The sequence below is a fragment of the Erinaceus europaeus genome, chromosome 1 (genome assembly GCF_950295315.1).
Source record: "Erinaceus europaeus chromosome 1, mEriEur2.1, whole genome shotgun sequence".
Taxonomy (NCBI): domain Eukaryota; kingdom Metazoa; phylum Chordata; class Mammalia; order Eulipotyphla; family Erinaceidae; genus Erinaceus; species Erinaceus europaeus.
This window is the reverse complement of record NC_080162.1, coordinates 102,941,933-102,968,493: the sequence shown is the minus strand read 5'-3', so window position 1 is coordinate 102,968,493 and position 26,561 is coordinate 102,941,933. Positions and strand designations below refer to the sequence as shown.

The 26,561-nt window shown below is 44.1% G+C and overlaps 1 protein-coding gene across 2 annotated transcripts in view; it reads left to right on the top strand.

The window, feature by feature from the left end:
• Window positions 1–2,008: 2,008 nt before the first annotated feature.
• IDE (insulin degrading enzyme) overlaps window positions 2,009–26,561 on the top strand; it is a 115,705-nt gene continuing 91,152 nt past the window's right edge. The window contains exon 1 of one of the 2 annotated variants that reach the window (XM_060191936.1): window positions 2,009–2,379. In XM_060191936.1, coding sequence (XP_060047919.1) covers window positions 2,282–2,379 — 98 coding nt within the window. In that variant the 5' untranslated portion in view covers window positions 2,009–2,281. The remainder of the gene's footprint in view (window positions 2,380–26,561) is intronic. The other variant, XM_060191935.1, reaches the window with a different exon arrangement.

Sequence of the window (26,561 nt, the reverse complement as noted above, 5' to 3'; positions counted from 1 at the left end):
GCGGGTCTGGCAGTAGCACAGCAGGTCAAGTGCATGTGATGCAAAGCGCAAGGACCAGTCAGGATCCTGGTTCAAGCCCCCAGCTTCCCACCTGCCCAGGGGGTTGTCCCTTCACAAGCAGTGAAGCAGGTCTCTAGGTGTCTCTCTGTCTCTCTTCCTATCTCCCCCTTCTCTCTCAATTTCTCTCTGTATCTGATAATAAATAAAGTTAAAAAAAAAACCTTTTAAAAAAAAGCATTCCCCCTACAGATGGGGTTTGAAACCTTATTTGTGTTTTTTAAAAAGAATATTTAGTCATTAAAGAAATGGTGGGGGGGCGGGCAAGAGAAAAAAAATCAGAGTTTTGCTCTGGTATGAGATTCAGAAGATGGAGTTTGGGAACTCATGAAGGAGAGTGGAAATGCTTTACCCATTTGTCACTATCTCCTGGGCTGCTCTTTATTATTTTTTTTCTTTTATTATTTTTACTAGAGCATTGCTCAACTCTGACTTATGGTAGTGTAGGGAGGGGATTGCACTACTAGGACCTTAGAGCCTCTGGCATGAGAATATGTTTACATTGTACTATCTACCCCACCCCTCATTTTTACTTCTGAAAGAAGTTCCTCACATGTTTGTTTCAGATCCTTCAAAACATGCATCCACTTTCTTTTTTTAAAAAATCATTTTCTTTCTTTCTTTCTTTCTTTCTTTCTTTCTTTCTTTCTTTCTTTGCCTCCAGGGTTATTGCTGGGGTTCGGTGCCTACACTACAAATCCACTGCTCCTGGAGGCCATTTTTTCCTTTTGTTGCCCTTGTTGTTTATTGTTGTTGTTGTTATTACTGTTATTGTTGTCATTGTTGGATAGGACAGAGAGAAATGGAGAGAGGACGGAAAGACAGAGGGATAGAAAGATAAGACACCTGCAGACCTGCTTCACAGCTTGTGAAGCCACCCCCCCCTGCAGGTGGGAGCCCAGGACTCCAACCAGCTGCATCCACTTTCAACCTCAACCCATGTATAGATTTCACAAATGAGCATAAATGTATTTAAAAGTTTACATCAACACTGTTAGAAGAACTGCTCCAATATGCTTGATGAGCCTCCATTCTGAGAACTCAAAAGTTCTTAAAAACGTAGTTGACAGGGGGGGTCGGGCGGTGGCGCAGTGGGTTAAGCGCATGTGGCGCAAAGCGCAGGGACCGGCTTAAGGATCCCGGTTCGAGCCCCCGGCTTCCCACCTGCAGGGGAGTCGCTTCACAGGCGGTGAAGCAGGTCTGCAGGTGTCTATCCTTCTCTCCCCTTCTCTGTCTTCCCCTCCTCTCTCCATTTCTCTCTGTCCTATCCAACAACGAATTACGTCAACAAGGGCAATAATAATAACCACAACGAAGCTACAAGGGCAACAAAAGGGGGGAAAAAAAATGGCCTCCAGGAGCGGTGGATTCATGGTGCAGGCACCGAGCCCAGCAATAACCCTGGATGAGGAAGAAAAAACAAAAAAAAGTAATGACTAAAGTTGAGGATAGTAGTAATACTATTGTAGTTACATATAGTTATATAGTGAGTTATATAACCTCAGTAGTAGTCATAGTAGTAGTAGTAGCAGCAGCAGCAGCAGCAGCAGCAGCAGCAGCGTTGTATAACTACACAGAAGCTATGATGTAGCCCACAAATTACACAGTTGTGAAGTATAAAGTCATCGTTTCCCGTCTAGATTTGAATGCCCTTGGAGACCTTGCTTTGCTTTGTGACCTGTCTCCACTTTGGTCTTTGCAGGGTAGCCTTCCCCCCTAAGGACTATGCGAACCCGCATAGTCCACTCTCTGCCCTCCTCCTCGGCAGCGTCCAGTTCCCCACCGCGCTCTAGAGGGAGCCCGCGAGCCGCGGATCGGCCGAGTCCGCTGACCTTGTTCCTGCACCTGCCCGCCTGGGGCCCCAGCCAGTGGGGGCGCCTCCGCACACAGGGCCCCCTTGTGCCCTCACAGTATTCGCCAGACCCTGCCCTGACATAAACACACAGCCAGAGACACACTGCTGCGCTCACACGTGCGCCCGGAGGTGACCTGGGCCCTCCCTGCCTCGCCAGCCCTGGGGTGCTGGGCTGCAGCAGCTCGGGGTCAGACTGCGCGGGGCCCGCGGGCTTAGGCCTGGGCCGCGCAGTCCCAGCCATCCCCACCAGCTCGGCCTCGGCTCCCGGGAGGCGGCGCGGCGCGGCAGACTGAGCATGCGCAGTGGGCAGGGCCGGCTCCCGGCACTGGAAGGAAGAGTTCGCAGCGACCCCGGCGGCTGCGCCGGGCTATGCGGTACCGGCTCGCGTGGCTGCTGTCTCCAGCGCTGCCCAGCGCCTTCCGCTCGCTTGTTGGTTCCTGCCGGCCGCCTCTAGAGCGTCTCTGTGGGTAAGGGGAGTGGAGGGCTGGGGCCCTGAGGGCCCGCAGGGTCACGGTGGTTTGGAAGCTCGGGCTGAAAAGTGGTGATTCAGCACTTAAAGCCGCCACCGCCGCCCCTCACGCCGCCCGTCCCGCCGGCCTGGGCCCGGGGACCGCCGCGCCGAGCCCGCCGCCCCCGGGGCCCGGAAGGGCGGCTGGGCGGGAGCGATAGGGACCTCGCCGCCAGAGCAGGGCGCTCCCCCGGGCCGGGCTGGGGCCAGTGCGGGGCTGCGAGCCGGGGTCACGGCGCGGTGGGTGTCCGCAGCGCGGGGCTCGGGCTGCAGAGGTCGCCCCGGGGGCCGCGCCGCCCTCGGAGGCGCCTTCCCGCGAGCAGAGCTGAGAAGGCCGGGCGGCCGCGGCGGACGACCCCGAGCCCCCCAGATAGACAGACAGACAGACAGACAGACAGACTGCGCTTCTCAACCGCGGTTCGCGGGGACCGAGTTCCTAGCGCTGCACCGAGAGACCTGACGTCGGCAGCCGGAAAAGTTTGCCTCCGCCTCGACGCTGCCCGGAGCTGAGCTTTTCTCGGCTTTTCCGGCAGAGACTGGAGCAGGGAGGGACCTGAAAGACACCTTGTGGCCCGCACGCCGGCTCCCATGGCTGCACACCTGAGGCCGCCGAGGCCGGAGAGGCTGTGATCGTTTTATTATTATTATACGCCGAGGCCGGAGAGGCTGTGATCGTTTTATTATTATTATTATCATCATCATCATCATCGTCCCCTCCCTCCCACAATTGCAGAGATCGTGGCACAAAACAGGATTGGGACGCAGATTTCTCCCCCCCACACCCCGCCATCCATTGCCATTAGGTGGCTTATTTCTCTACGTTTCGCTACTGTGTGTATCGGAGATTTGATTTTTTTTTATAATTTTTTTTGACTATCTTTATTTGTTGGATAGATACAGTCTGAATTCGAGAGGGTAGGGGGAGAGGGTAGAGAGGGAGAGAGAGACACCTGCTGCCCTGTTAAACCACTTGTAAAACTACCCCCCTGCAGGTGGGGATCGGGGTCTCGTACCTGGGTCCTTCTGCACTATAACATGTGCGCTCAGCCAGGTGTGCCACCCCCTTTCTCTTTCTCTCACCCCTCCCTTACCTTTCAGTGGCATATTCTCTCCGGTTTGCTACTGTATGTATCACAGATTTTTTTTTTTTTTAGCCTTGTTGCCAACTGTGCACACTTTGCTCTGTGGCTAGAGGGGGTAATTGGAGAAAATAGGCTTTATTGCTTTATTGTCTTGTTCGACTGGGTGAATTATTTCAACCTTCCCCCACCACCGCCCCCACCCCCATCACTTTCTTTTTGGTAAATACCAAAAACTGCAAAGTGCAGGGCTCTGTGATGGATACTCCACCTCCTTGAAAGTCTTCCCTAAAAGAACAAACTGACTGAGTTGGAGTGGATTGAGACGCCACGAAAGTACAACCAGATTGGCTGGGTGGTGGAGCTCACATGTTAAAATGTGCCAGGACCGAGGTTTGAGCCTCGTCTCCACCTGAAGAGGGAAAGTTTTACCAGTGGTGAAGCAGTGCTGCAGTTGTATCTCCCTTTCTATTTCCCCCTACGCTCTCAATTTCTGGTTGTCTCCGTCAAATAAACAAAGATAATTTAAGGGAGCCGGGTGGTGGCGCTGCGGGTTAAGCGCAGGTGGCACTAAGTGCAAGGATCTGCGTAAGGATCCGGGTTCGAGCCCTGGGCTCCCCACCTGCAGGGGAGTTGCTTCACAGGCGGTGAAGCAGGTCTGCAGGTGTCTGTCTTTCTCTCCCCCCCTCTGTCTTCCTCTCCTCTCTCTCCATTTCTCTCTGTCCTATCCAACGACGACATCAATAACAACAACAATAATAACTACAACAATAAAACAAGGGCAACAAAAGGGAATAAATAAATTTTTAAAAAAGATAATTTAAAAGTTTTTGTGTAAAAAAAGTCTTATGATCAGAAAGGGAAGTGGGCATTATGGGTAGTGTATTAAAAAAATTTTTTTATATATATTTTCCCTTTTCTTGACTTTTTTATTGTTATTATTGCCGTCGTTAGATAGGATGGAGAAATGGAGAGAGGAGGGGAAGACAGACGGGCAGAGAAAGACACCTGCAAACCTGCTTGAGCACTTGTGAAGTGACTCCCCTGCAAGTGGAGACCTGGGGGCTGGAACCAGGATCCTTACCTCGGTCCTTTTGCTTTGCGCCACATATGCTTAACACAGTGTACTACTGACTTCTGGTTAGTGTAAGTTTTAGGAGCAAGTAGTGAAGTGGGGGCGGGGGGGCGGATGGAGGAAGGGTGTCTGGGCTCACCTTTGAACAGTGGAGGGGGCCTGGGAGTGATCTAGTCTAGTTGTGCAGGCAGCTTGTGTTGGAGGAAGCAAGCAGTTTTGTCTTATTGGAGTCTTATTGAATTTTCTTGGGGGGAATTAGGCGAAAACAAGTCCTGTATTATAAAAGGATAATGCTAGCTGGAACTTCTTAGTTGGGCACCCTCCCCATCACACACACACGCACACGCACGCGCACACACACGCACACACACACGGAAAGCACTAAGACATTAAGAGTTTTTCATCTGAGGAAATGACCTGCTGAAACTGGTACCTTAGGAAATTAGTTCAGTGACCGTGCAGGCGGGACCCGAGGCCAAGAAGTGAGTAGAAACTTTGTCTTGACTGTCTAAATTAGGAAGGCAGTAATGGTATTAAAAGGCAAAATGTTAATGAAGAGTCAGTGGAACTTGTTTTCCTCTTCTCTTCTGACCAAATCAACAACGTGTAAAATTTTAGATCCCTGAGAGAGGTGCTATCACTTGGGCCCCTTCTGGGTCAGAACACATGTTTTTCACTACTCATAACAAGATTTAGCTCTTGCCTATTGTCCGCTGTGTACAGAATTTGCAATTTTATTATATATATTTAAAAATTTATTTATTCAGGGTAGTCAGGCGGTAACGCCGTGGGTTAAGCACATGTGGCACAAAGCTCAGAGACCGGCATAAGGATGCTGGTTCCAGCCCCTGGCTCCCCATCTGCAGGGGAGTCGCTTTACAGTCGGTGAAGCAGGTCTGCAGGTGTCTGTCTTTCCCCCTCTCTACCTTCCCCTCCTTTCATTGTCCTGTCTAACAATGACGACATCAATAATAACAATAAAAAAACAACAACAAAGGCAACAAAAGGGAAAATAAATAAAAAATAATAATGTTATTTATTCATTAATGTGAGGAGGAAGCAGAGCATCACTCTGGCATGTGTGATGCTGGGGATTGAACTTGGGACCTCATGCTTATAAGTCAGTGCTATCACTACTGTGGCATTTCTCAGGCCAGTTTGCACTTTTAAAGGAAGGATCAGTATTAACAATTTTTTACAAAACTAAAATTTTTGTGTATGCTGTATATCATAAAATTTAATTCCTCTCTCCTCCCCCCCCTTCCACAAATGGAGTTCAGGACTGCTTGGACCATGAGAAATAATTTAAGGTAAGGTTGCTCTCAGAGAAGGAAATTGGGGAAATTCAGAACATAATGAACGAGAGCATCCATCTTGAAAGTTCCCTCCTAAAAACTACCAGCAGGCTATTAAGGAAAATACAGGCCCAACCAGTAATAACAGGGTGTAGTTTTAGGAAGGAAGGAAGGTAGTAGTAACACCTGGCACTGCCACATATTCAGATATTAAGGGAATCAATTCTGCTGTATACAGAAAAAAGTGTGTTTAGCAGATAGGATCTCATAGCTGTTTAATGGAAAAGCTAGGATTTAACGTTTGTCTGTTTAGCACCAGGACCTGAGCTCTGAACTGTTATGATGTATGGCCTGTGTCATTGTTTGGGCACTCGTTTTATGACCCAGTCTTCATGAGAAAGAGCTGGTCATAAATCGTTCTTGTAAGAACAGTTCATTTAAGAAGTAGCTTCATTGTCCTCTGTTGAACCATATGGGATGAGTTGAGGCTGTAGAGAACTGTCAGAACTATTGAAGGAACCTGGAGAAAAAAACCCCTTGGTAAGCACTTGATGAAGCACCTTGGCAGCTCTGCTTTGCATTTCTCTCATCTCTAGGTAACAGTGGTATGCCAGGTGGGATTCACTATTAAGATTAAGGCTTAAAAAAAATTTGGGGGGAGTCGGGCGGTAGAGCAGCGGGTTAAGCGCACGTGGCGCAAAGTGCAAGGACCCGCAAAAGGATCCCAGTTCAAGACCACGGCTCCCCACCTGCAGGGGGGTCGCTTCACAGGCGGTGAAGCCGGTCTGCAAGTGTCTCTCTTTCTCTCTCCCTCTCTGTCTTCCCCTCCTCTTTACATTTCTCTCAGTCCTATCTAACAATGACAACATCAATAACAACAATAATTACAACAATGAAAAACAAGGGCAACAAAAGGGAAAATAAATTTTTTTAAAAATTTGGGGGTGGGAGCTGGGCAGTAGTGGAGCGGGTTAAGTGCACATGGTGCAAAGCCCAAGGGCAGGTGTAAAGATCCGGGTTTGAGCCCCCAGCTCCCCACCTGCAGGGGAGTTGCTTCACAAACGGTGAAGCAGGTCTGTAGGTGTCTATCTTTCTCTCCTTGTCTCTGTTTTCCCTTCCTCTCTCCATTTCTTTCTGTCCTATCCAGCAACTACAACAAGGGCAACAAAATGGGAAAAATAGAGCAGTGGATTCGTAGTGCAGCCACAGAGCCCCAGCAATAACCCTGGAGGCAAAAAAAAATTTTTTTTTGATATTTAGTTTAATTTATTTATTTTGGATAGAGACAGAAATTGAGAGGGAAGGAAGAGGTGGGGTGGGGACAGGAGAGAGACCTGCAAGCACTGTTTCACCACTCATGAAGCTTTCCCTCTTCAATAAGGGAGCAGGGGCTTGAACCCAAGTCCTTGTGCACTGTAACATGTGCACCACCATCTGACCCCCTATTTAAGGCATTAATTCACTTTTTATTATTTTAGTCATTTATTTGTATAATAGGACAGAGAAATTGAGAGGTAAAGGGGATAGAGAGGAGAGAAGACACTTGTAGCACTGCTTCTCTGCTCAAGAAGCTTTCCTTCTGCTGTGGGGGCTTGAACCACCCGACTCCCCTTCACTTTTATTTATTATTTTAAAAAAATTTTCTTTATATTTATTTCCTTTTGTTGCCCTTGTTGTTTTATTGTTGTAGTTATTATTGTTGTTATTGATGTCGTAGTTGTTGGATAGGACAGAGAAATGGAGAGAGGAGGGGAAAACGGGGAGAGAAAGAGAGACACCTGCAGACCTGCTTCACTGCTTGTGAAGCGACTCCCCTGCAGGTGCTGAGCCTGGGCTCTAACTGGGATCTTTGCGTAGGTCCTTGTGCTTCACATTATGTGCGCTTAACCTGATGCGCTACTGCCCAGCCCCCACTTTCCTTTCTCTATAGTCACCAATTTACTGTCTGCAGTTTACTGTCTAGTGTTGTACATTCCCAATTCTAGATTGCTTTTACCTCTTTTTTTTGTCTTCGTAAGATTATTATTATTATTTGCCTCTAGGATTATCACAGTGGCTTGGTGCCTGCACTATGAATCCACTGCTCCTGGAGGCCATTTTTCCCATTTTGTTGCCCTTGTTGTAGTTGTTGTTATTATTATTATTGTTACAGCTATTTTTGTTGGATAGGACAGAGAGAAATCAAGAGAGGAGGGGAAGACAGAGGAGAGAAAGATAGACCTGTAGACCTCCTTCACTGCTTGCGAAGCAACCCCCCTGCAGATGGAGAGCCTGGGGCTGAAACTGGAATCCTTACTCCAGTCACCATGTGTGCTTAGCCTGCTGCGCTACTGCCCAGCCCCCATAAGATTAAATTTTTTTAATGTTACTCCTTTTTAAAATTTTTTAGTATTTATTTTCCCTTTTGTTGCCCTTGTTTTTTTTTTTTTGTTGTTGTAATTGATGTTGTTGTTGGATAGGACAGAGAGAAATGGAGAGAGGAGGGAAAGACAGAGGGGAGAGAAAGACAGACACCTGCGAACCTGCTTCACGGCCTGTGAAGTGACCCCCCTGCAGGTGGGAAGCCGGGGGCTCGAACCGGGATCTTTATGCCGGTCCTTGAGCTTTGCTCCACGTACATTTAACCCGCTGAGCTACCGCCTGACTCCCAAGATTAATTTTTTTATGAGAGAGGAAGGAGAGAAACGGAGGGCTGGAGCAATGCTTAGCTCTGGTATAGGGTGGTTCCTGGGATTGGACCTATGAGCTCTGTGACCTCAGACATGCCGATTGGTGCTCTAATAGGTTTAGTTATCTCCTTGGTTCCTTTTCTCCTTGATTTAGTCAAATTGATGTACATGTGTGTATATCATGTTCCAGGATCTGAAACCAACCCCCCAAGTCTTATTTGGTGCAATATACCAGACTCAGTCCAAGATCTGCTTTGTGTTTTTCATGACTTTTATTTATATAGCCAAAACCAAGAAACAGTTCCAGTGTCCATCAATAGAACATACAAGTAAACAGTTCTAAGTAATGAAGCTGATAACACAGAACAAAATTTTCACACACTCTCTCTATACATATAATCTATTTCATATATATGTTCCCCACAAAAGGTGGTGTTTCCCCCTCTTCTTTTTCAGTGCCTCTGATGTAAAGAATGTTACAGCATATTGAAACTTCATCCAGATGACCAATGTTCTGTCTTAAGTGCTCTCCCTGTTTGCAAGCTGCGTGTTCATATAGCCCTTTACAGGCCCCAGTAGCCCTTGTACTCCAGTCCCCACTATGTTTCACCGTTACTGACTTTTTTGCTAATTGAGGAAAGGTTAACTAGCTCCACCAGGTGTAAATACTTCAGAGGGGACTTAGCACCTACCTACCTGTCATCTGTCCCTTGTGACTAATTGCAGAACTTTCAAAAAGAATATTTTACATCGATGGAATGGTATTAGTAAAGACTTAGAAAAGTTCATAGTCTGACCAAGAGTAGAGGGCCAGGCAGTAAGTGCATGTTAGTAAGTGCACAAAGACTTGGGTTCAAGCCGCTGGTTCCCACCTGCAGAAGGAAGCTTCACCTGCAGCACTGCAGGTGTCTCTGTTTTTCTCTCCCTCTCTCCTTCCCTTTTTTTAAAAAGAAATATTCCCTTTTGTTGCCCTTGTTTTATTGTTGTTATTGATTTCGTCATTGTTGGATAGGACAGAGAGAAATGGAGAGAGGAGGGGAAGACAGAGAGGAGGAGAGAAAGATAGACACCTGCAGACCTGCTTCACCGCCTGTGAAGCGACTCCCCTGTAGGTGGGGAGGCTGGGGCTCGAACCAGGATCCTTATGCCAGTCCTTGCACTTTGTGCCACCTGCACTTAACCTGCTGTGCTATTGCCTGATTTCCTCTCCTTCCCTTTATCCTTCTCAAAGTATCTTTCTATCCTATCAAATCAAATAAATACATTTTAAGAAAGTTATGATGCAATGTGGTTTTTTTTTAAAAATATGTATTTATTAATGAGAAAGATAGAAGAGAGAGAAAGAACCAGACATCACTGTGGTACGTGTGCTGCTGGGAATTGAACTCAGGACCTCATGCTTGAGAATACAATCCTTTATCCACTGTGCCACCTCCTGGACCACACAATGTGATTTAAAAAAAAAAATTATTATTTATTTTCCTTTTTGTTGCCCTTGTTTTATTGTTGTTGGATAGGACAGAGAAAAATGGAGAGTGAAGTCAAGACAGAGAGGGGGAGAGAAAGATAGACACCTGCAGACCTGCTTCACAGACTGTGAAGCGACTTCCCTGCAGGTGGGGAGCCGGGGGCTGGAACCAGGATCCTTACACCAATCCTTGCGCTTTGCGCCACATGTGCTCAACCGCTGCGCTACCACCCGACTCCCACATAATGCGATTTTTATTCTGTACTTTATCATCTTTAAGTAGTAGAGTGAAATATTGGGCCTGGGTGGTGGCACACCTGCTTGAGTGCACATATTACAATGCGCAGGGACCCAGGTTCGAGCCCCCGGTACCCACCTGCAGTGGGAAAGCTTCATGAGTGGTGAAGTAGGGCTGCAGATGTCTGTCTCTCTCTCCCTCTCTGTCACTCTCTTCCCTCTTGATTTCTGGCTGTCACTATCCAATAAATAAAGATAATTAAAAAAAAGTCTTCATGAGTGAAACATTAGGACTGTGTTTTTGGATGATTACTTTTGACATTTGGAAGCACAGTTAAAGGCAGGTAGAGAATGGTGAAAGGTAAAGTGGGAGTGCGGGAGTGCAAACGGCAAGGAAAGGGGTGTCTGTGGAAAGATTCTGCAGCTTTGATTAGGTATGGAGAGAGATGGAGTAGTCAAAGTAGCCTAAAGTCTTGGGCCTTAGTGACTTTGAGATTAGTGCCAAGATAAACCTAGACTAGGAGGGGCCACCCAGGTGGGAAGGCTCTTGTTGAGGAGTTTCAGTCACAGGCAGTGGGAGGAAATCCAGCCGGGTCATGTTTGTCCTGCCTGGTGAGTGGCTGGTGTTCAGAAAACACAGCAAGAGAGCAGGTTGGTCCAGTGCAGCAGTGGGGCACAATGGTGCAATCTTGTGCACTTTAGAACTGGCTGTTAACTGTCAGTACGTTGAATGACTCTGGGTCCCTCAGGACAGCGACAAGATTGGGTACTCCCTAGACACCCTGAAAAGGAACCAAGATGATGAGCCAGTTTGTAGATTGGTAGCTTAAGGGAATAGTTGACTTCAAATATCAGAGCCAGATTGATCAGACTGAACTACCACTGGAATTTCTTTTAAGAAGCCCACCCCCAGAGCTCAGCAGAGTAGATTTCAGTTCATTCTCATGATGAAACTTTGCAGGCTACTTTATTTTAGGACATAAGCATTATATTCGAGGCCAAGTCCTCTGAAGGAGCATGGAACTCCTATATGATGGTGTTCTTGGCACCAGACATAGTACCTGGCACATAGTATGTTAAGATAAATTTGTCCAGGGACATGGGCTTCTAAAAGCAGGGAATTCTGCTTTTGAGTCACATACACAACATTAAGCCAGTGTTTTAAAGAAAATAGATTGGAGAGTATTTCCAGGATTTCTTGCAGTTCTGAGTTAAAGTTGGTTTAGGAATAGGATAGAAGGAACAGGACAATGTGTACCAAGACTCAATTTAACTAGATTCTAGTCTTAGTTTTGCTATCAGCTAGGCTATGTGGTTGTAGGTGCTGGCCTTATCATCTCTGTAAAGTTGAAGCTTCACCATAACCAGACTTGTGTTTTTAAAAACTATTTAATCAATTAGAACTTGAAAAGGAATTTTGTATTGTTCTCTAGCTGTACTATGACTTTGAGAATTAGCATTTTCTTGTCATCAGAGTCATGATGCTAATATAATTGAGTTTTTGGCGGTAGAGATCATAAAATTGTCTTACGGATTCAAGTGATGTATAAAAAATAATGACCTTCCAGGTGGGGGTAGATAGCATATTGGTTATGCAAACAGACTGTCATACCTGAGGCTCCAAAGTCCTAGGTTCAGTCCCCCACACCACCATAAGCCAGAGCTGATCAGTGCTCTGGTTAAAAAAATAATGACTTTCCTTGACAATTCATCTGATGCATATAGTGTTTACAATCAGTTGTTGCTTGTCAGGTTTTTTAAATTAATTTTTTAAATATTTATTTTCCCTTTTGTTGCCCTTGTTTTTTATTGTTGTTGTAGTTATTATTGCTGTTGTTATTGATGTCGTCGTTGTTAGATAGGACAGAGAGAAATTGAGAAAGGAGGGGAAGACGGAGAGAGGGGAGACAAAGACACCTGCAGACCTGCTTCACTGCTAGTGAAGTGACTCCCCTGCAGGTGGGGAGCCGGGGGCTTGAACTGGGATCCTTACGCTGATCCTTGAGCTTTGCGTCACGTGTGCTTAACCTGCTGCGCTACCACCCGACTCCCCAGTTTTTATTTTTAAAATAGCTCTAGTAGTATAAAGTGCAAGGACCCATTCAAAGATGCCAGTGTGAGCCCCTGACCCCTGTGGGGTGTGGGGTGTCACTTCACAAGTGGTGAAATAGGTCTGCAGTTATATATCTTTCTCTCCCCCTCTCTGTCTTCCCATCTCTCTCAGTTTCTCTGTCCTATCAAATAAAATGAGAAAAATGGCCTCCAGGAGCAGTGGATGTGTAGTGTCGGCATCAAGCCCTAGCAATAACCCTGGAGGCAAAATAAATAAATGGTAATAATAATAAAAGTAAAAAAAAAATAGCTCTGGCTTTCTGTGTAATATAACTATAAAGTCCCAGTCATGATTAGTTTTAGAGAAAGATAATTTGTGTGTGTGTGTTTTTTTTGTCTCTAGGCTTATTACTGGGCTTGGTGCCTGCCCTACAAATCCACTGCTCCTGGAGGCGATCTTTTCCCCTTTTGTTGTCCTTGTTATTGTTGTCATAGTTGTTGGATAGGACAGAGAGAAGTCAAGAGAGGAAAGGAAAACAGAGAGGGAGAGAAAGATAGACACCTGTAGCCCTGCTTCACCATCTGTGAAGCTACCCTCCTGCAGGTGGGGAGTCGGGGGCTTAAACTGGGATCCTTACAGTGGTCCTTGCTCTTTGTGCCATGTGCACTTAACCCCGCTGTGCTACCGCCTAGCTCCCCTCCCCTTTTTTTTAAAATAAAAGTGACATCAGACCTTGCACATGTATAATTGCTTAACACCTTCCTGAGGCAATTTATTATTTTTCTTAAAGTTTATTTATTCATTATTTTGATAGGACAGAGAGAAATTGAGAGGGGAGAAGGAGATAGAGAGGGAGAGAGACAGACAGACACCTGCAGTCCTGCTTCACTGCTTGTACAACTCTCCCACTGGAGTTGGGAAGCAGGGGCTTGAGTCCAGATCTTTGAGCGTGGTATTGTGTGTGCTCAGTTAGCTGTGCCACCACCTGCCCCCTGTTGATTACTGTTTTAGAGAGAGAGAAATGAAAGACTACAACACCTCTCCACTATCCATGGAGCTGCCTTGGTGCTACCATGATGCTCCCATGTAGTGCCAGGGTTCCCATGTAATGAGAGGGCCTTGCACATGGTAAGGTTTGCTCTCTACTGAGTGAGCTATCTCTCAGTTCTGCAGATTTGTTATTTTCATACTAACAGCAAATATTTTTTTAAAGATTTTTTTATTTATTTACACTTTTGTTGCCCTTGTTGTTTAACTTTATTGTGGTTATTGATGTCATTGTTTTGGTTAGGACAGAGAGAAATGGAGAGAGGAGGGGAAGACAGGGGGGGAGAAAGACAGACACCTGCAGACCTGCTTCACCACTTGTGAAGCTACTTACTCCCCTGCAGGTGGGGAGCTGGGGGCTTGAACAGGGATCCTTACGTTGGTCCTTGCACTTTGTGCCACGTGCGCTTAACCCGCTGCGCCACTGCCTGACTCCCACTAACAGTGAATATTAAAGCACAGAACATGAATAGATGATATTCTTTCTTGGTTTGCAGTGTTGTTAGAGGCATATATTGGGAATACGTTTTCCAGTAGCTTCCAGTGCTTGGGAACTCTCCCTACTTTAGTCTTTGGTGCTCCCATGTGGTGCTGAGGCTTGAACCTCAAATGTGATATATCTTGTGTTCCAGCTATTCCTTGCCTTGGTAGATGACTTTTAAAAAGATGGAATATTTTCTACATGGAGGAGTATAGACTTGACTGTTACTGTGAATCTATACATGTGTAAATAAATCTACAAAATCTAGGTGACCATATACTTTCAACTCCAATATCCAGCTGCTCTATAGTTTCTAGGATTTTAAGTAGTAGAGGGTTGAGTTATTTTCTAGAACCTCTAGCAGATGGTTAAAGCTACCAACTTGGGGGGGCGGTAGATAGCAAAGAGACTCTCAATCCTGAGGCTTGATTTAATCCCCACCACCATATGAGTTGAGCAGTGCTCTGGGGGGAAAAAAAAGCTATTAACTTTGGCAAAAAAGGACAGAGAATCTTTCTCCTTTTTTTTTTTTAAGAGAATTTATTACATGAGAAAGATTTGTGAGTGTGAGAGAGAGGGGGAGAGAGAACGAACACGCTAGATCCATCAAAACATATCTCTGGTACATGTGGCACCAAGGGATTAAACTAGGAAAGTATGAGGCTCTCTCTACCAGTTGGTCTTTGCCTCAGCCACTGCTTTTAATTGAACTTAAAGATTGGGCAAGTGTATTTGAAATTTCGTTTCTTAAAATAAAAAATAAAAAATTGAAACCAATGATTATTCAGTGTTTTTTCTTTTCCCTTTTATTCACTTTGTGAAAGTTCCCACCTTCCCTTCTTCCATGGTGTGTGTGTATGTGTTTTCTCAGTAGAAGAAATCAAGAGGGAGAGGGGAGACAGAGAGGGTGAGAGAGACATCTGCAGCATTTTTCACTGCTCATGAAGCTCCTCCCCTGCAAGTGGGGACCAGGGGCTTGAACCTAGGTCCATGTGCACTTTATCAGATGCACCAGTGCCCAGTCCCAAGCCCCTGTTACTCCTAACAGTAAGTTTTGATTTCTGAACGACAGTGACTTCTCATGTACAGTTCTTTTCCTGTGTACTAAAATATCACTACTGCCTTACTGTGTGTTGGTTTTATTTTAAGGATTTTTGTACCCAAAGCATATAGGCCAGTAAGCTGGGATTTAGCATCCAGATATGTTTTGTAGTTGCTAATTTTTAAATGTATAGAAACATGTAGAAATCCCAAGAATTAAGTCTCTTTAGGAAAAATAGGGAAATCTTACAATACTAGGTCTAAACTAAGATATTCTTCCCTTTCAAATAGGCATTTGTTCTTCCTCTCCCAAATTCCACCTCACTCAGCTTTCTCAGTTACATGACCTTTTTGACCTACTAGGCACCTAGATTTGTGATTCTTCCTAAGACATAATTAGTGGAAATCAATCTTACGAGCTTTCACTCATATTGGAGGTTTTCATAAGGATAATATTGAAAGAATATCTACATACAAATTACTGTGAAATTACAGCAATGATTGTGTAGGCAGGACATCCCCCTACCTTGTTTATGGCTTTTACTAAGAATTATCACATAGGGGGCCGGGTGGTGTCGCACCTGATTGAGCACACATGTTATAATGTGCAAGGACCCAGGTTTGAGCCCCCAGTCCCCATCTGCAGGGGGAAAGCTTTGCGAGTGGTAAAGCAGTGTTGCAGGTGTCTTTCTGTCTTTCCTCCTCTTTATCACCCCCTTCCCACTTGACTTCTGGCTATCTCTATCCAGTACATTAATAAAGATAATTTTTTAAAAAAGAATTATCACATACTTTTTAAAAAATATATTTATTAATGAGAAAGATAAAGAACCAGACATCACTCTGGTACATGTGCTGCCGGGGATTGAACTCAGGACCTCATACTTGAGAATCTAGTGCCTTAGCCACTGCGACACCTCCCAGACCACCATAAAAAATATTTTATCCCACCTGCAGGGGAGTCGCTTCACAAGTGTTGAAGCAGGTCTGCAAGTGTCTGTCTTTCTCTCCCCGTCTCTGTCTCCCCCTCCTCTCTTGATTTCTCTCTGTCCTATCCAGCAACAAGGACAGCAGTGATGACAACAACAACAATAATAACAGTAACAATAATAAACAACAAGGGCAACAAAAGGGAAAATGGCCTCCAGGATCACTGGATTCGTAGTGCAGGCACCAAGCCCCAGTGATAACCCTGAAGACAAAAAAAAAAAAAAAAAACCTTTGGAGGGTGAAATCTAAGTAATTTGTATTTTCTTATACTTAAAAATTGTCTTTATATCTATCTAGTTTGGAGAACTTTTGTCTTATATGGAGAATTATGTAATTAGAAAAGAAAAATAGGGAGTTGGGCGGTAGCGCAGCAGGTTAAGCACACGTGGTGCAAAGGGCAAGGACCAGTGTAAGCATCCCGGTTGGAGCCCCCAGCTCCCCACCTGCAGGGGGCTTGCTTCACAAGCGGTAAAGCAAGTCTGCAGGTGTCTATCTTGCTCTCCCCCTCCCTGTCTTCCCCTCCTCTCTACATTTCTCTCTGTCCTATCCAACAACATCAATAACAATAGTAACTACAACAACAATGAAAAACAAGGGCAACAAAAGAGAAAATAAGTAAATAAAAAGAAAATAAAATTGGGTCCTTCAAACATGACTGAGAACATCATTATTTTATATAGAGAGATAGGATGGGTGTTGGGTATGTGTGAGAATGAGATCACAGCATGAAAGATCCCTTCAGTGTGGTGGAGTTGGTGCAGGGAGGACTGAGAATACTTACTTGATGGTCCTGAGATTGGGGCGGGGGGGGGGGGGAGGCACAACTAAAATAAGCTTGTCTATTGTTAGGAGAGCCTTTCATGAACATTTAGTTTTTCTCTGTTTGCTTTGCTTCCTAGTAGTATGCTTCTGGCTCTAACACCTTCATTTTAGTGAACTTAGGACCTCACTCCTGTGACATTTTCATTTAGTTGTGTAGATGTAACAGAGAGGGAGACAGAAGGAAAGACAACACAGCGCTGGAAGTACCCCTGGAACCTGGGCCACATGTGTGGCAAGTCATGTCCTACCTGGTGAGCTCTCTCTCCTGCCCTTTTTTTTTTTGGAATCTAAAAGCCTCACATATATATAATACTGCTAAGAGTCTCACTGGCCCATCTTTTTATTCTGGGGTTTTAGCAGGGAGGAGTATCAGTAGTCGTGGAACCCTGGGTGCTCTCATGTGATGCTGAGGATCAAACCCAAAGGCATAGACATGCACAATACTGCTGAGTCACCTTTTGGTCCAAGTTTTGTTTTACATATCTTGAGTGAGAGAGAGACAGACAGACAGACAGACACCGACCAAAGTATGGCTCCACCATCCATAGAGTTTTGTTGGTATTGTTCAAGGTGCTCTCATTGTATTGCCAGGGATTGAATCCAAGGCCAGAGGCATTGTTAGATATGTGCTGTACCCACTAAACCACCTCCCAGGCATTTTAATGCTTGTTAAAACTAGCCACCCACAGGAACAACAAAATAGGCCCCTTTGTAGGTCCCCATTGTACCTTGCCCTCAAATTGGATCAACAACGGTGAAGAATGTTAAATCCTCCGAAGGGAGGCTGGACAACATACTCTATGTTCCACCTGAGGAAGATGGATCCTGACATTGGGGCAGCTTGGAACGTGCCTACTCATGACCACAGAATGTGAGCTCAGATCTACAGAGATGCAGTAGTCACATAGGCTCCTAAGCTGAATATGGACCCCAGATCACATCAAATCAATGGGGTTTACAATCAACACACCTTTCCCATATTTGGGAGCTACTCTCTTCCCTCATCCAGCTTTCTGGTCCTTTTCCCAGCCATGACATCATCTCCCCAGACAATAACTTGGATCCACCTGCATATTAGACTTCAGACTCAGGAAAAGAAAAAAAAAAAAAAAACTAGTATAGCCACAGGCCCTTTGGAATATAACTAAAATATGCCTACTAGCTATCTACAGACCGGAGACCCTCCCACCTCTTCATCTGCATTATTCCAGCCTTTAGGTTCATGATTGGTCAACAACTTGTTTGGCTTTATATGTTAACTCTCTTCAGTTTCCAGATGCTAGCATGATGCTGACCAGACTTCCCTGGACAGACAACCCCACCAATGTGTCCTGGAGCTTCAATTCCCCAGAACCTTGCCCCACTAGGGAAAGAGAAAGGCAGGCTGGGAGTATGGATCGACTTTTCAATGCCCATATTCAGTGGGGAAGCAATTACAGAAGCCAGACCTTCCACGTTCTGCATCCCAAAATGACTTTGGGTCCATACTCCCAGAGGGTTAAAGAATAGGAAAACTATCAAGGGAGGGGGCGGGATACAGAGTTCTGGTGATGGGAGTTGTGGAGTTGTACCCCTCTTATCCTATGGTTTTGTCAGTGTTTCCTTTTTATAAAAATAAAAATAAAAAAAACTAGTCACCCACTTAAAATTTTTTCTTTTTTCAGCTTTTTTCTAGTTATTTTTTTTTCTTTCTTTTTTTTTCCTCCAGGGTTATTGCTGGGCTCGGTGCCTGCACCATGAATCCACCGCTCCTGGAGGCCATTTTTCCCCCTTTTTGTTGCCCTAGTTGTTGCAGCCTCATTGCGGTTATTATTGCCATCGTTGACGTTGCTTTGTTGTTGGATAGGACAGAGAGAAATGGAGAGAGGAGGGGAAGACAGAGAGAGGGGGAGAGAAAGATAGACACCTGCAGACCTGCTTCACCGCCCGTGAAGCGACTCCCCTGCAGGTGGGGAGCCGGGGGCTCGAACCGGGATCCTTACGCCGGTCCTTGAGCTTAACCACGTGCGCTTAACCCGCTGGGCTACTGCCTGGCACCTCCCCTCCACCCCATATTATTTTTAAAGCATGGTTGTCAGACCCTTAAGAGTTGCTTTCATTGCCACTGAAGGAACCCTGAGGGGCCAGGCGGTATCACACCTGGTTAAGTGCACACATTACAGTGTGCAAGGAGCCAGGTTCAAGCCCCTGGTCTTCACCTGTGAGGAAGAAGCTTCATGAGTGGTGAAGCAGGGCTGCAAGTGTCTCTCTGTCTCTCTTATCTCCCTTACTCCTCTCAGTGTCTCTCTGTCTCTGTCCAATAATAAATAAATAAAAATACTTAAAAAGATATACAAAAAGAGAGAGAGAGAAACCCTGAGATAGAGAGATGGGGGTTCTAACTTCTCTGCTTCTCTTGAACCAGAGTAGTTTGGGATTATGAATTACAGTTCTGCAAAAACTCAGTGGAAGACAACATTTTCTTCCTAAGAAATAGTTTTGAAAACCTCATCCTGAATAGTAAATAACCCTCTACGCGACTCCTTGGTGCATGGTGTCTGCCGTGTCCTAGTCAGTGAAGGCTAGTCTGACTGTTCATTTGTTGCAAAAATATCAGTTACTCTCCTTTCCCATCCCACTTAGTTTTGTCTGCTGAGGCTGCACAAAGTAGGGTCACTCTTTTACGTTAGAGTCTTGGAATATCTGAGCATTGCTTTTATGGATTGTGCACAGTATTGTGAAAGAATACAGATCCTTTGAGGACTAGATGAGAATGTAGATAATTACTCTTTGGCTTGCTGGGATTTCGGAGCCACAACAACGGGTCTTTGCCATGTGTCTTTATGTGGCCTGGTGCATATGGCTTCTCTCTGGAAACCATCGTCATCAAAGTGGGTATAGTAGTTGCGTCTACTTAACAGTTTTGTGGTGAGAGTTGCATGTGAAATGCACTGTGTGTGCCTCTGTCATATAGTTAAGAGCTCAGCAAATGTCATTAACGCTTAATGATGCTATCCTTACTATGAAGAGAAGAAAGTACTATGTATTTACTTTTATTTTATTGTATTTCTATTTGTAACAGCAGGGATATAGTTTCAAAGTGGTAGGCAGCCAGATGAGTGGGGCTTGAGTAGTGCCTTTTTTTTTTAGACTTTAATTTGGTAGGACAGAGAGAAATTGAGAGGGAGGGAGGGCAGGTAGAGAAGGAGAGGGAGACAGAGAAACCTACAGCCCTGCTTCACTACTTATGAAGCTTTCCCCCTGCAGGTGGGGACCAGGGGCTTGAACCTGGGTCCTTGTACACTGTAATGTGTGTGTGCTTAACTAAACATACCATCACCTGGCTCCAAGTAGTGTCTTTCTAAAATCAAGTCTTTAAGAATCAGAAAGACATTTGGTGGTAGTGAGAGAATGAATATGTTGTTAATTTCTAAATTCCCCAACCAAAGTTGTTGTTCTTTTCTTTTTAACATGCTAGAGAATGGAAGTTAGGACCCCATGGAGCAGCCTCCTCAACCCAACCCAGTTTTCCATTCTTTCTGTTTTTACTGAGGGAGTGGGAGAGGGAGAGATATCACAGCTCCACTTCATCTTTCATGGAGCTCGGCAAGGGCTATCCATCCATTTCTGATCTCGTGTTGTGGTGGTTCAAACCCAGGCCCTCCTGCACTATAAGACCTCCACGTTACCAGGTGACCTAGCAAAAGCAAGTTTTCAATAAGTTCACTTAGTTTCCATCTAGTGCTGATAAGAAAAGATGGGAGGCAGTGTTCTACCCTGTTGAGCACACACATTGCCATGCACAGGGACCCAGGTTCAAGCCCCCAGACCCCACCTATGGAGGAAGCTTCACAATTGGTGAAGCAGTGCTGCAAGTGTCTTTCACATATATATATTTTTTCTCTTTTGTTGCCCTTGTTTTTAATTGTTGTTGTAGTTATTGTTGTTATTGAAGTCATCATTGTCAGATAGGACAGAGGGAAATGGAGAGAGGAGGGGAAGACAGAGAGGGGGAGAGAATGATAGACACCTGCAGACCTGCTTCACCGCCTGTGAAGCGACTCCCCTGCAGGTGGGGAGCCAGGGGGTCAAACTGGGATCCTTAGGACGGTCCTTACACTTTGCCCCACCTGCACTTAACCTGACTCCCAACTTAGTCTTTTGTATAGAAAATAAACCTTAAACTGTTGGAGTGGTTAATAGCATGACTAGACTGGTATCTAAAGACTTGAGTTTGAATCATGGCTCTTCTACCTAATGCTTCTTGGACTGTAACCAAATCACTTTTATGAGGTTTAATTTGGTCATCCAGAAAAAAAGAGGGGTGGTATGGGAGAATAAGATCACTTTTGTGCTAGATTTCTTACATAGAACAAGGTTTCTGCAAATCTCTCTTCTTTTTTCCCCCCACATTATCAGCTTTCCTCCCATCTTAAGCCTTTCTGGCTTAGATTTTAAATAAATAAATAAATAAATAAATAGGTAGAAGTTTAATACAGACAACTTTTGGCATGTTGATGTGACTCTCTTCTGCTGTTAAGTGAATAGCATTGGTTGCAGTGATTCTCATACTTTTATTTTTTGATGTTAAGTTTAACATTTATTTACTTTTTAAACATCAGTAACAACAGCAACAATAAAAACAAGGGCAAGAAAAGGGAAAATAAATATAATAAAATTTAAAAAATATATTTAAAAAAAGGAAAATATGTGACAGGCTGGGGTAGATAGCATAATGGTTATGCAAAGAGACTCTCATGCCTGAGGCTCCAAAGTCCCAGGTTCAAATCCTGGCACCACCATAAGCCAGAGCTCAGTAGTGCTCTGGTTTAAAAAATAAGTAAATAAGTAAATAAATAAATGTCATAACTTTTCCAACAATGCCATATTTGCACTTATTCCCCTTGGGCCAGAATAATGATGTCAGGTTTCCATTTATGTGTGCCAACTGTGTACCTTACACTGTTCTGCAAGAGAAACTATGTAGGGGCTGCCCAGATCTGGTGAAACTTTAGGTACCTCTGTTAATTTACTGGGCCTGCCTGAACACTTGATATGATTCTTGGTGAGGCCAACAAGCTCAGCTTGGCCAAAAAAAAAAAAAAAAAAAAAAGCCCAGTAGTATCCAGGATCTGAGGTGCAGAGGAGGGTCATTTGATAAAACAGGAGAGCACATAATTCCAGTAATTTGGATTACATTAATGTTTGTCACTCTTGAATTGGTTGCTGGGAATTTAGGTCTTATTTTAAAATGTTAACTGAGACCTAAAGTAATGGCTGTTAACTAGTTTTTCTTTCTTTTTTTAAAAGAAATTTTCTAATTATCTTTATTTATTTGAGACAGCAGGTTATTGAGAGGGAAGGAGAGACACCTGCAGCATTGCTTAACCACTTGCAAAGCTTTCCTCCTGTAGGTAGGGACCAGGGGCTCGAACCCAGGTCTTTGTGCATTGTAACATGTGCACTCAGCCAGCTGTGCCACCACCAGGCTCCCCTCCATTTCTCCCTTCCTCTCTCCCTCCCTTCCTCTGTTCCTCCCATCCTCCCACCTTTCCTTCCTCCCTCCCTCCTTCCTTCCCTTTCCTTCCCTCCCTTCCTCCCTTCCTACCTTCCTTCTTACCTTTCTCTAAATAGAGGAGATGAAGAGAGAAGACACCTGCAATGTTGTTGCACTGCTCTTGAAACTCCTTCCCCATCCCCCCTGCTGGGGACAGGGGCTTGACCTTGATTGGCCCTCAAGCATGGTAATGTGTGCTTTCCTGGGTGTGCCATTGCCTAGCCCCAAAAACTAGTTTTTAAATCATACATAATGAGGAAAGACAAAGGATTTGACATACTTTATTACTAGCTAAGTTGACTGATGGTGTATTTACGTGGGCCTCCTATTTCTTGTAGCCAAGATGACTTCAGCAGAAGTAATTATCTGAGGACACACCTGAAAAAAATGTAGATAATTAGTATGTTAATTGGACTATTTCTTAACAAACCTTATTACTTCAGGACCTCTTTGATATGGATAGCTACTTCTCAGTGTCCAAGTGGCACTATATACAGTTTGAGGTTTGGTGGGTGATATTTATTAAAGGCTTCAATAGTTCATGTATCCCCGTTTTATTTACTCTATTCATATTTTCAAAAACTATATTTAAAATGTTTAATTGAAGTATGTCATAACATTAAGCTTGACCAAGCTTCACGAAGTGAACATAATTATGTAATCATCAAATGAGCAGCACCCCAGAAAACCCCATATTTCTTTTTTTAATTTTTATTTATTTTCCCTTTTGTTGCCTTTTTTTCATTGTTGTAATTATTATTGTTACTGATGTCGTCAATGTTAGATAGGACAAAGAGAAATGGAGAGAGGAGGGGAAGACAGAGAGAGAGAGAGAGAGAGAGAGAGAAAGATAGACACCTGCAGACCTGCTTCACTGTCTGTGAAGCGACTCCCCTGCAGATGGGGATGGGGGCTCTAACCGGGATCCTTACAACGGTCCTTGCGCTTGGCGCCACGTGCACCTAACCCGCTGTGCTACTGCCTGGCTCCCAAAACCCCGTATTTCTAGTCACTACTTTATGCCTCTTTGGTAGCCACTATTCTTATATAAAGGCATAGCTTCAAATAAATAAAGTATAGCTTCATTTTACATGTCCTTGAACTTTATGTAAATGGACGGATACAGTATCTGTGTGTTTGCATCCTTTTTTTTTTTTTTTTTTGCCTCCAGGGTTATTTCTGGGGCTCAGTGCCTGCACCATGAATCCACTGCCCCTGGAGGCCATTTTTCCCCCTTTTTGTTGCCCTTGTTGTGGTTGTTATTATTGTTGTTGATGTCATTCGTTGCTGGATAGGATAGAGAGAAATAGGAGGGGAAGAGAGACACCTGTAGACCCGCCTGTGAAGCGACTCCCCTGCAGATGGGGAGCTGGAGGCCCGAACCGGGATCCTTCCACCCCCCCTTGCACTCGGTGCCACGTGCACTTACTTAACCCGCTGCGCTAAGGCCTGAACCCTGTTTGCCTCTTTTTTTTACTCAGCCTTATATTCATGAGATCCATCCGTATTATTGTGTTTTGTCCTACATAATTCATTTTCATTGCTGTGTACCATTCCATTGTGTGAATATATCACAGTTTCTTAATTGATTGGCATTTATTCATTTTTAGTGTGGGCTGTTATGAATATTACTATGAACATATAAAGCCTTTATTTTTGGTATGCATAATCCATGAGTTGTTAGAACATACCATCTGCTTTTGTACTGACTGCCAGCTTTTGAAGATGGTTATACAAATATTCATCCCCCCCACCCCCCAGCAGTGTATGAGAATTTGAGTCTCTGTAATATTGCTATCACTTGATATTTTCTCATTCTTTTCATTTCAGTCATCTTGATGAGAGTATAGTGATATCTCAGAAAATGCTGTTAATTTGGACCATCTGGAGTTTTCATTTATTTTAAATTCTTTTTTGTTTTAATGAGAGAGACACACACATAGAGTTTATTGCCTGAGGCTCTGACATTTCAGGTTCAATTCTTAGTATCACCTTTATTTAAGTCAGAGTTGAGCAGTTCTTTGGGTTTAAAAAACAGACACATGGATTCAGGTTGTTTTAACCTAATATGTCCTACTGCAAAAGGGAAGTTGTCAACAGAGTTTTGTTAGCTAGTAAAGTACATAATCACAATTGGAGAAATGGCTTTACTGGTAGAGCATTTGGTTTGCATGTCTGAGATTTCAGGTTAAATCCCCTACAGGACATGTACCAGAGTGTACTCTGGCTTTTCCCTCTCCTCTCTCTATCATGTGAGACATTCTCTCTCTCTCTCTCTCTCTCTCTCTCTCTCATATGTAATCAATAAAATAAATCTTAAAAGATTCCTTAGGTCACCTGTGACTAATGTGTCCCCTTCTCATATTTGTGTTTCTTTTCTTTTTTTTTTCTTCTTTTTTTTTTTTTGCCTCCAGGGTTATTGCTGGGCCTCAGAGCACTTATCCACTGCTTCTGGAGGCCATTTTTTTCCTTTTGTTACCTGGTTCTTTTTATTGATGTTGTGGCCATTATTATCGTTGCTATTGATGTCGATGAGCAGGACAGAGAGAAATGGAGAGAGGAGGGGAAGACAGAGGGGAGAGAGAAAGATAGACACCTGCAGACCTGCTTCACCGCCTGTGAAGCGACTCCCCTGCAGGTAGGGAGTCTGGGGCTGGAACCGGGATCCTTGCGCTGGTCCTGGCGCATTGCACCACGTGAGCTTAACCCGCTGCTACCGCCGGACCCTCCATATTTGTGTTTCTTATGTTATTGGAGTAGTTAGGATTACCAGTGTAAAGTTACTAGAAGAGATGATAGTGACATTCTGTTCATGTGCATGGGGGGGTGCCTTATTTTGCATGATCTCATCAAGTGTGAGAATTGTAGTTTTTGTCAAATTTTAATTCATTTTTAAGATTTGACTTAATAAAAGAGATAGGAGGAAAGAGCCAGACATCACTGGATTATTTTTTCCTTCCTTTCTTCCTTCCTTCCTTCCTTCTTCTCCTTTTTATTCTTTATTTGGTAGTATTTTATTTATCTATAAAATGGAAATACTAACAAGACCATAGGATAAGAGGGGCACAGCTCCTCACAATTCCCGCCACCAGAACTCCATATCCAATCCTCTCTTTTTTTAAAGATAGAGTATGTCCCTTCTATTTCTAGTTTGATGATTGATTTTTTTTTGTTGTTGGTGGTGGTAGTGCCAGGGTTATAACCTAGGGCCTCATAACATGCAAGATATGGGCTTTACTGAGTTACATCTCTAGGTATTTGGCTTTACTAAAGATACATGAATGGTTGTTGGAATTTAGTTAAATATTTCCCTGTGTCTACCAAGATATGATTTTCTTCTTTTCCTTTTGTTCCTGTGACTTAGTGTATGCTTCTGAAAAACAAATCACCTATGACCCCTACTGTGCTTATTGTAGTAATTCGTTTAATTATTTGTGAGACATGTGCAATTTCATGGCTCTCAGGCTGCTGCTTCATTCAGATATGCAGAAAAACACTTCCTTTGGTGCCTTGGCACCTCCCATGTGGTACTGGGGTTCTGGGATTCAAACTTGGACAGTGTAAATGACCCACACCCTGTGGTATGAGCTATTTCTCCAACTGACCTATTTTAATTTCTTGTGTGTGTTTGTGTACTGTAGAGGAGGAGAATGGGGTCAGAGAAGAATTGTGGGGTGGTAATTAGGAGCCAGGGAGGAAAGCTGTGTATTACTTCCTTAAGCAATACCTTCTGCTCCTCCTGTTCCCACACTTCCTCTTTTTATCAATAGTTCCAGCTCTAAATTGGTTGTGTGAATGCCCTTGGGCAAGTCACTTAATCACTGAGCTTTTGTTTCTCCACTTAGGGCTGTGGAGAATGACCTTCCACAGCTGTGACCAACTACTTAGAGAGAATGGAAAGATTAAATGGGCAATTTATAAATCATAAGACATTTTAAAATGAGTTACTGTTAGGATTACTTTTGTATATAAACTGTCTATTAAAAACTACCTGTAGAAGAATACTTTGAAACAAACACATTCTACTCAAACTGTCTTTAAGAAATCTATAGTAGGGGGGCCAGGCCAGGTGGTGGCGCACCTAAGTGCATGCATGATAGTGTGAAAGAACCCATGTTTAAGCCCCTGGTCCTCACCTCCAGGGTGGAAGCTTCAGGAGTGATGAAACAGGTCTGTAGGTATCTCTCTCCCTCTCTATCACTCCCATTCCTCTCAATTTTTCTCTGTCTCTATTCAATAATAAATAAATAAATATTAAAAGGCATTTATTAAAAAAAAAAAAAAGAAACCTATATTATGACCAGTGAAATAGTTCTTTTGGGTTATGTGTGCAACCCAGTGTTGAGTC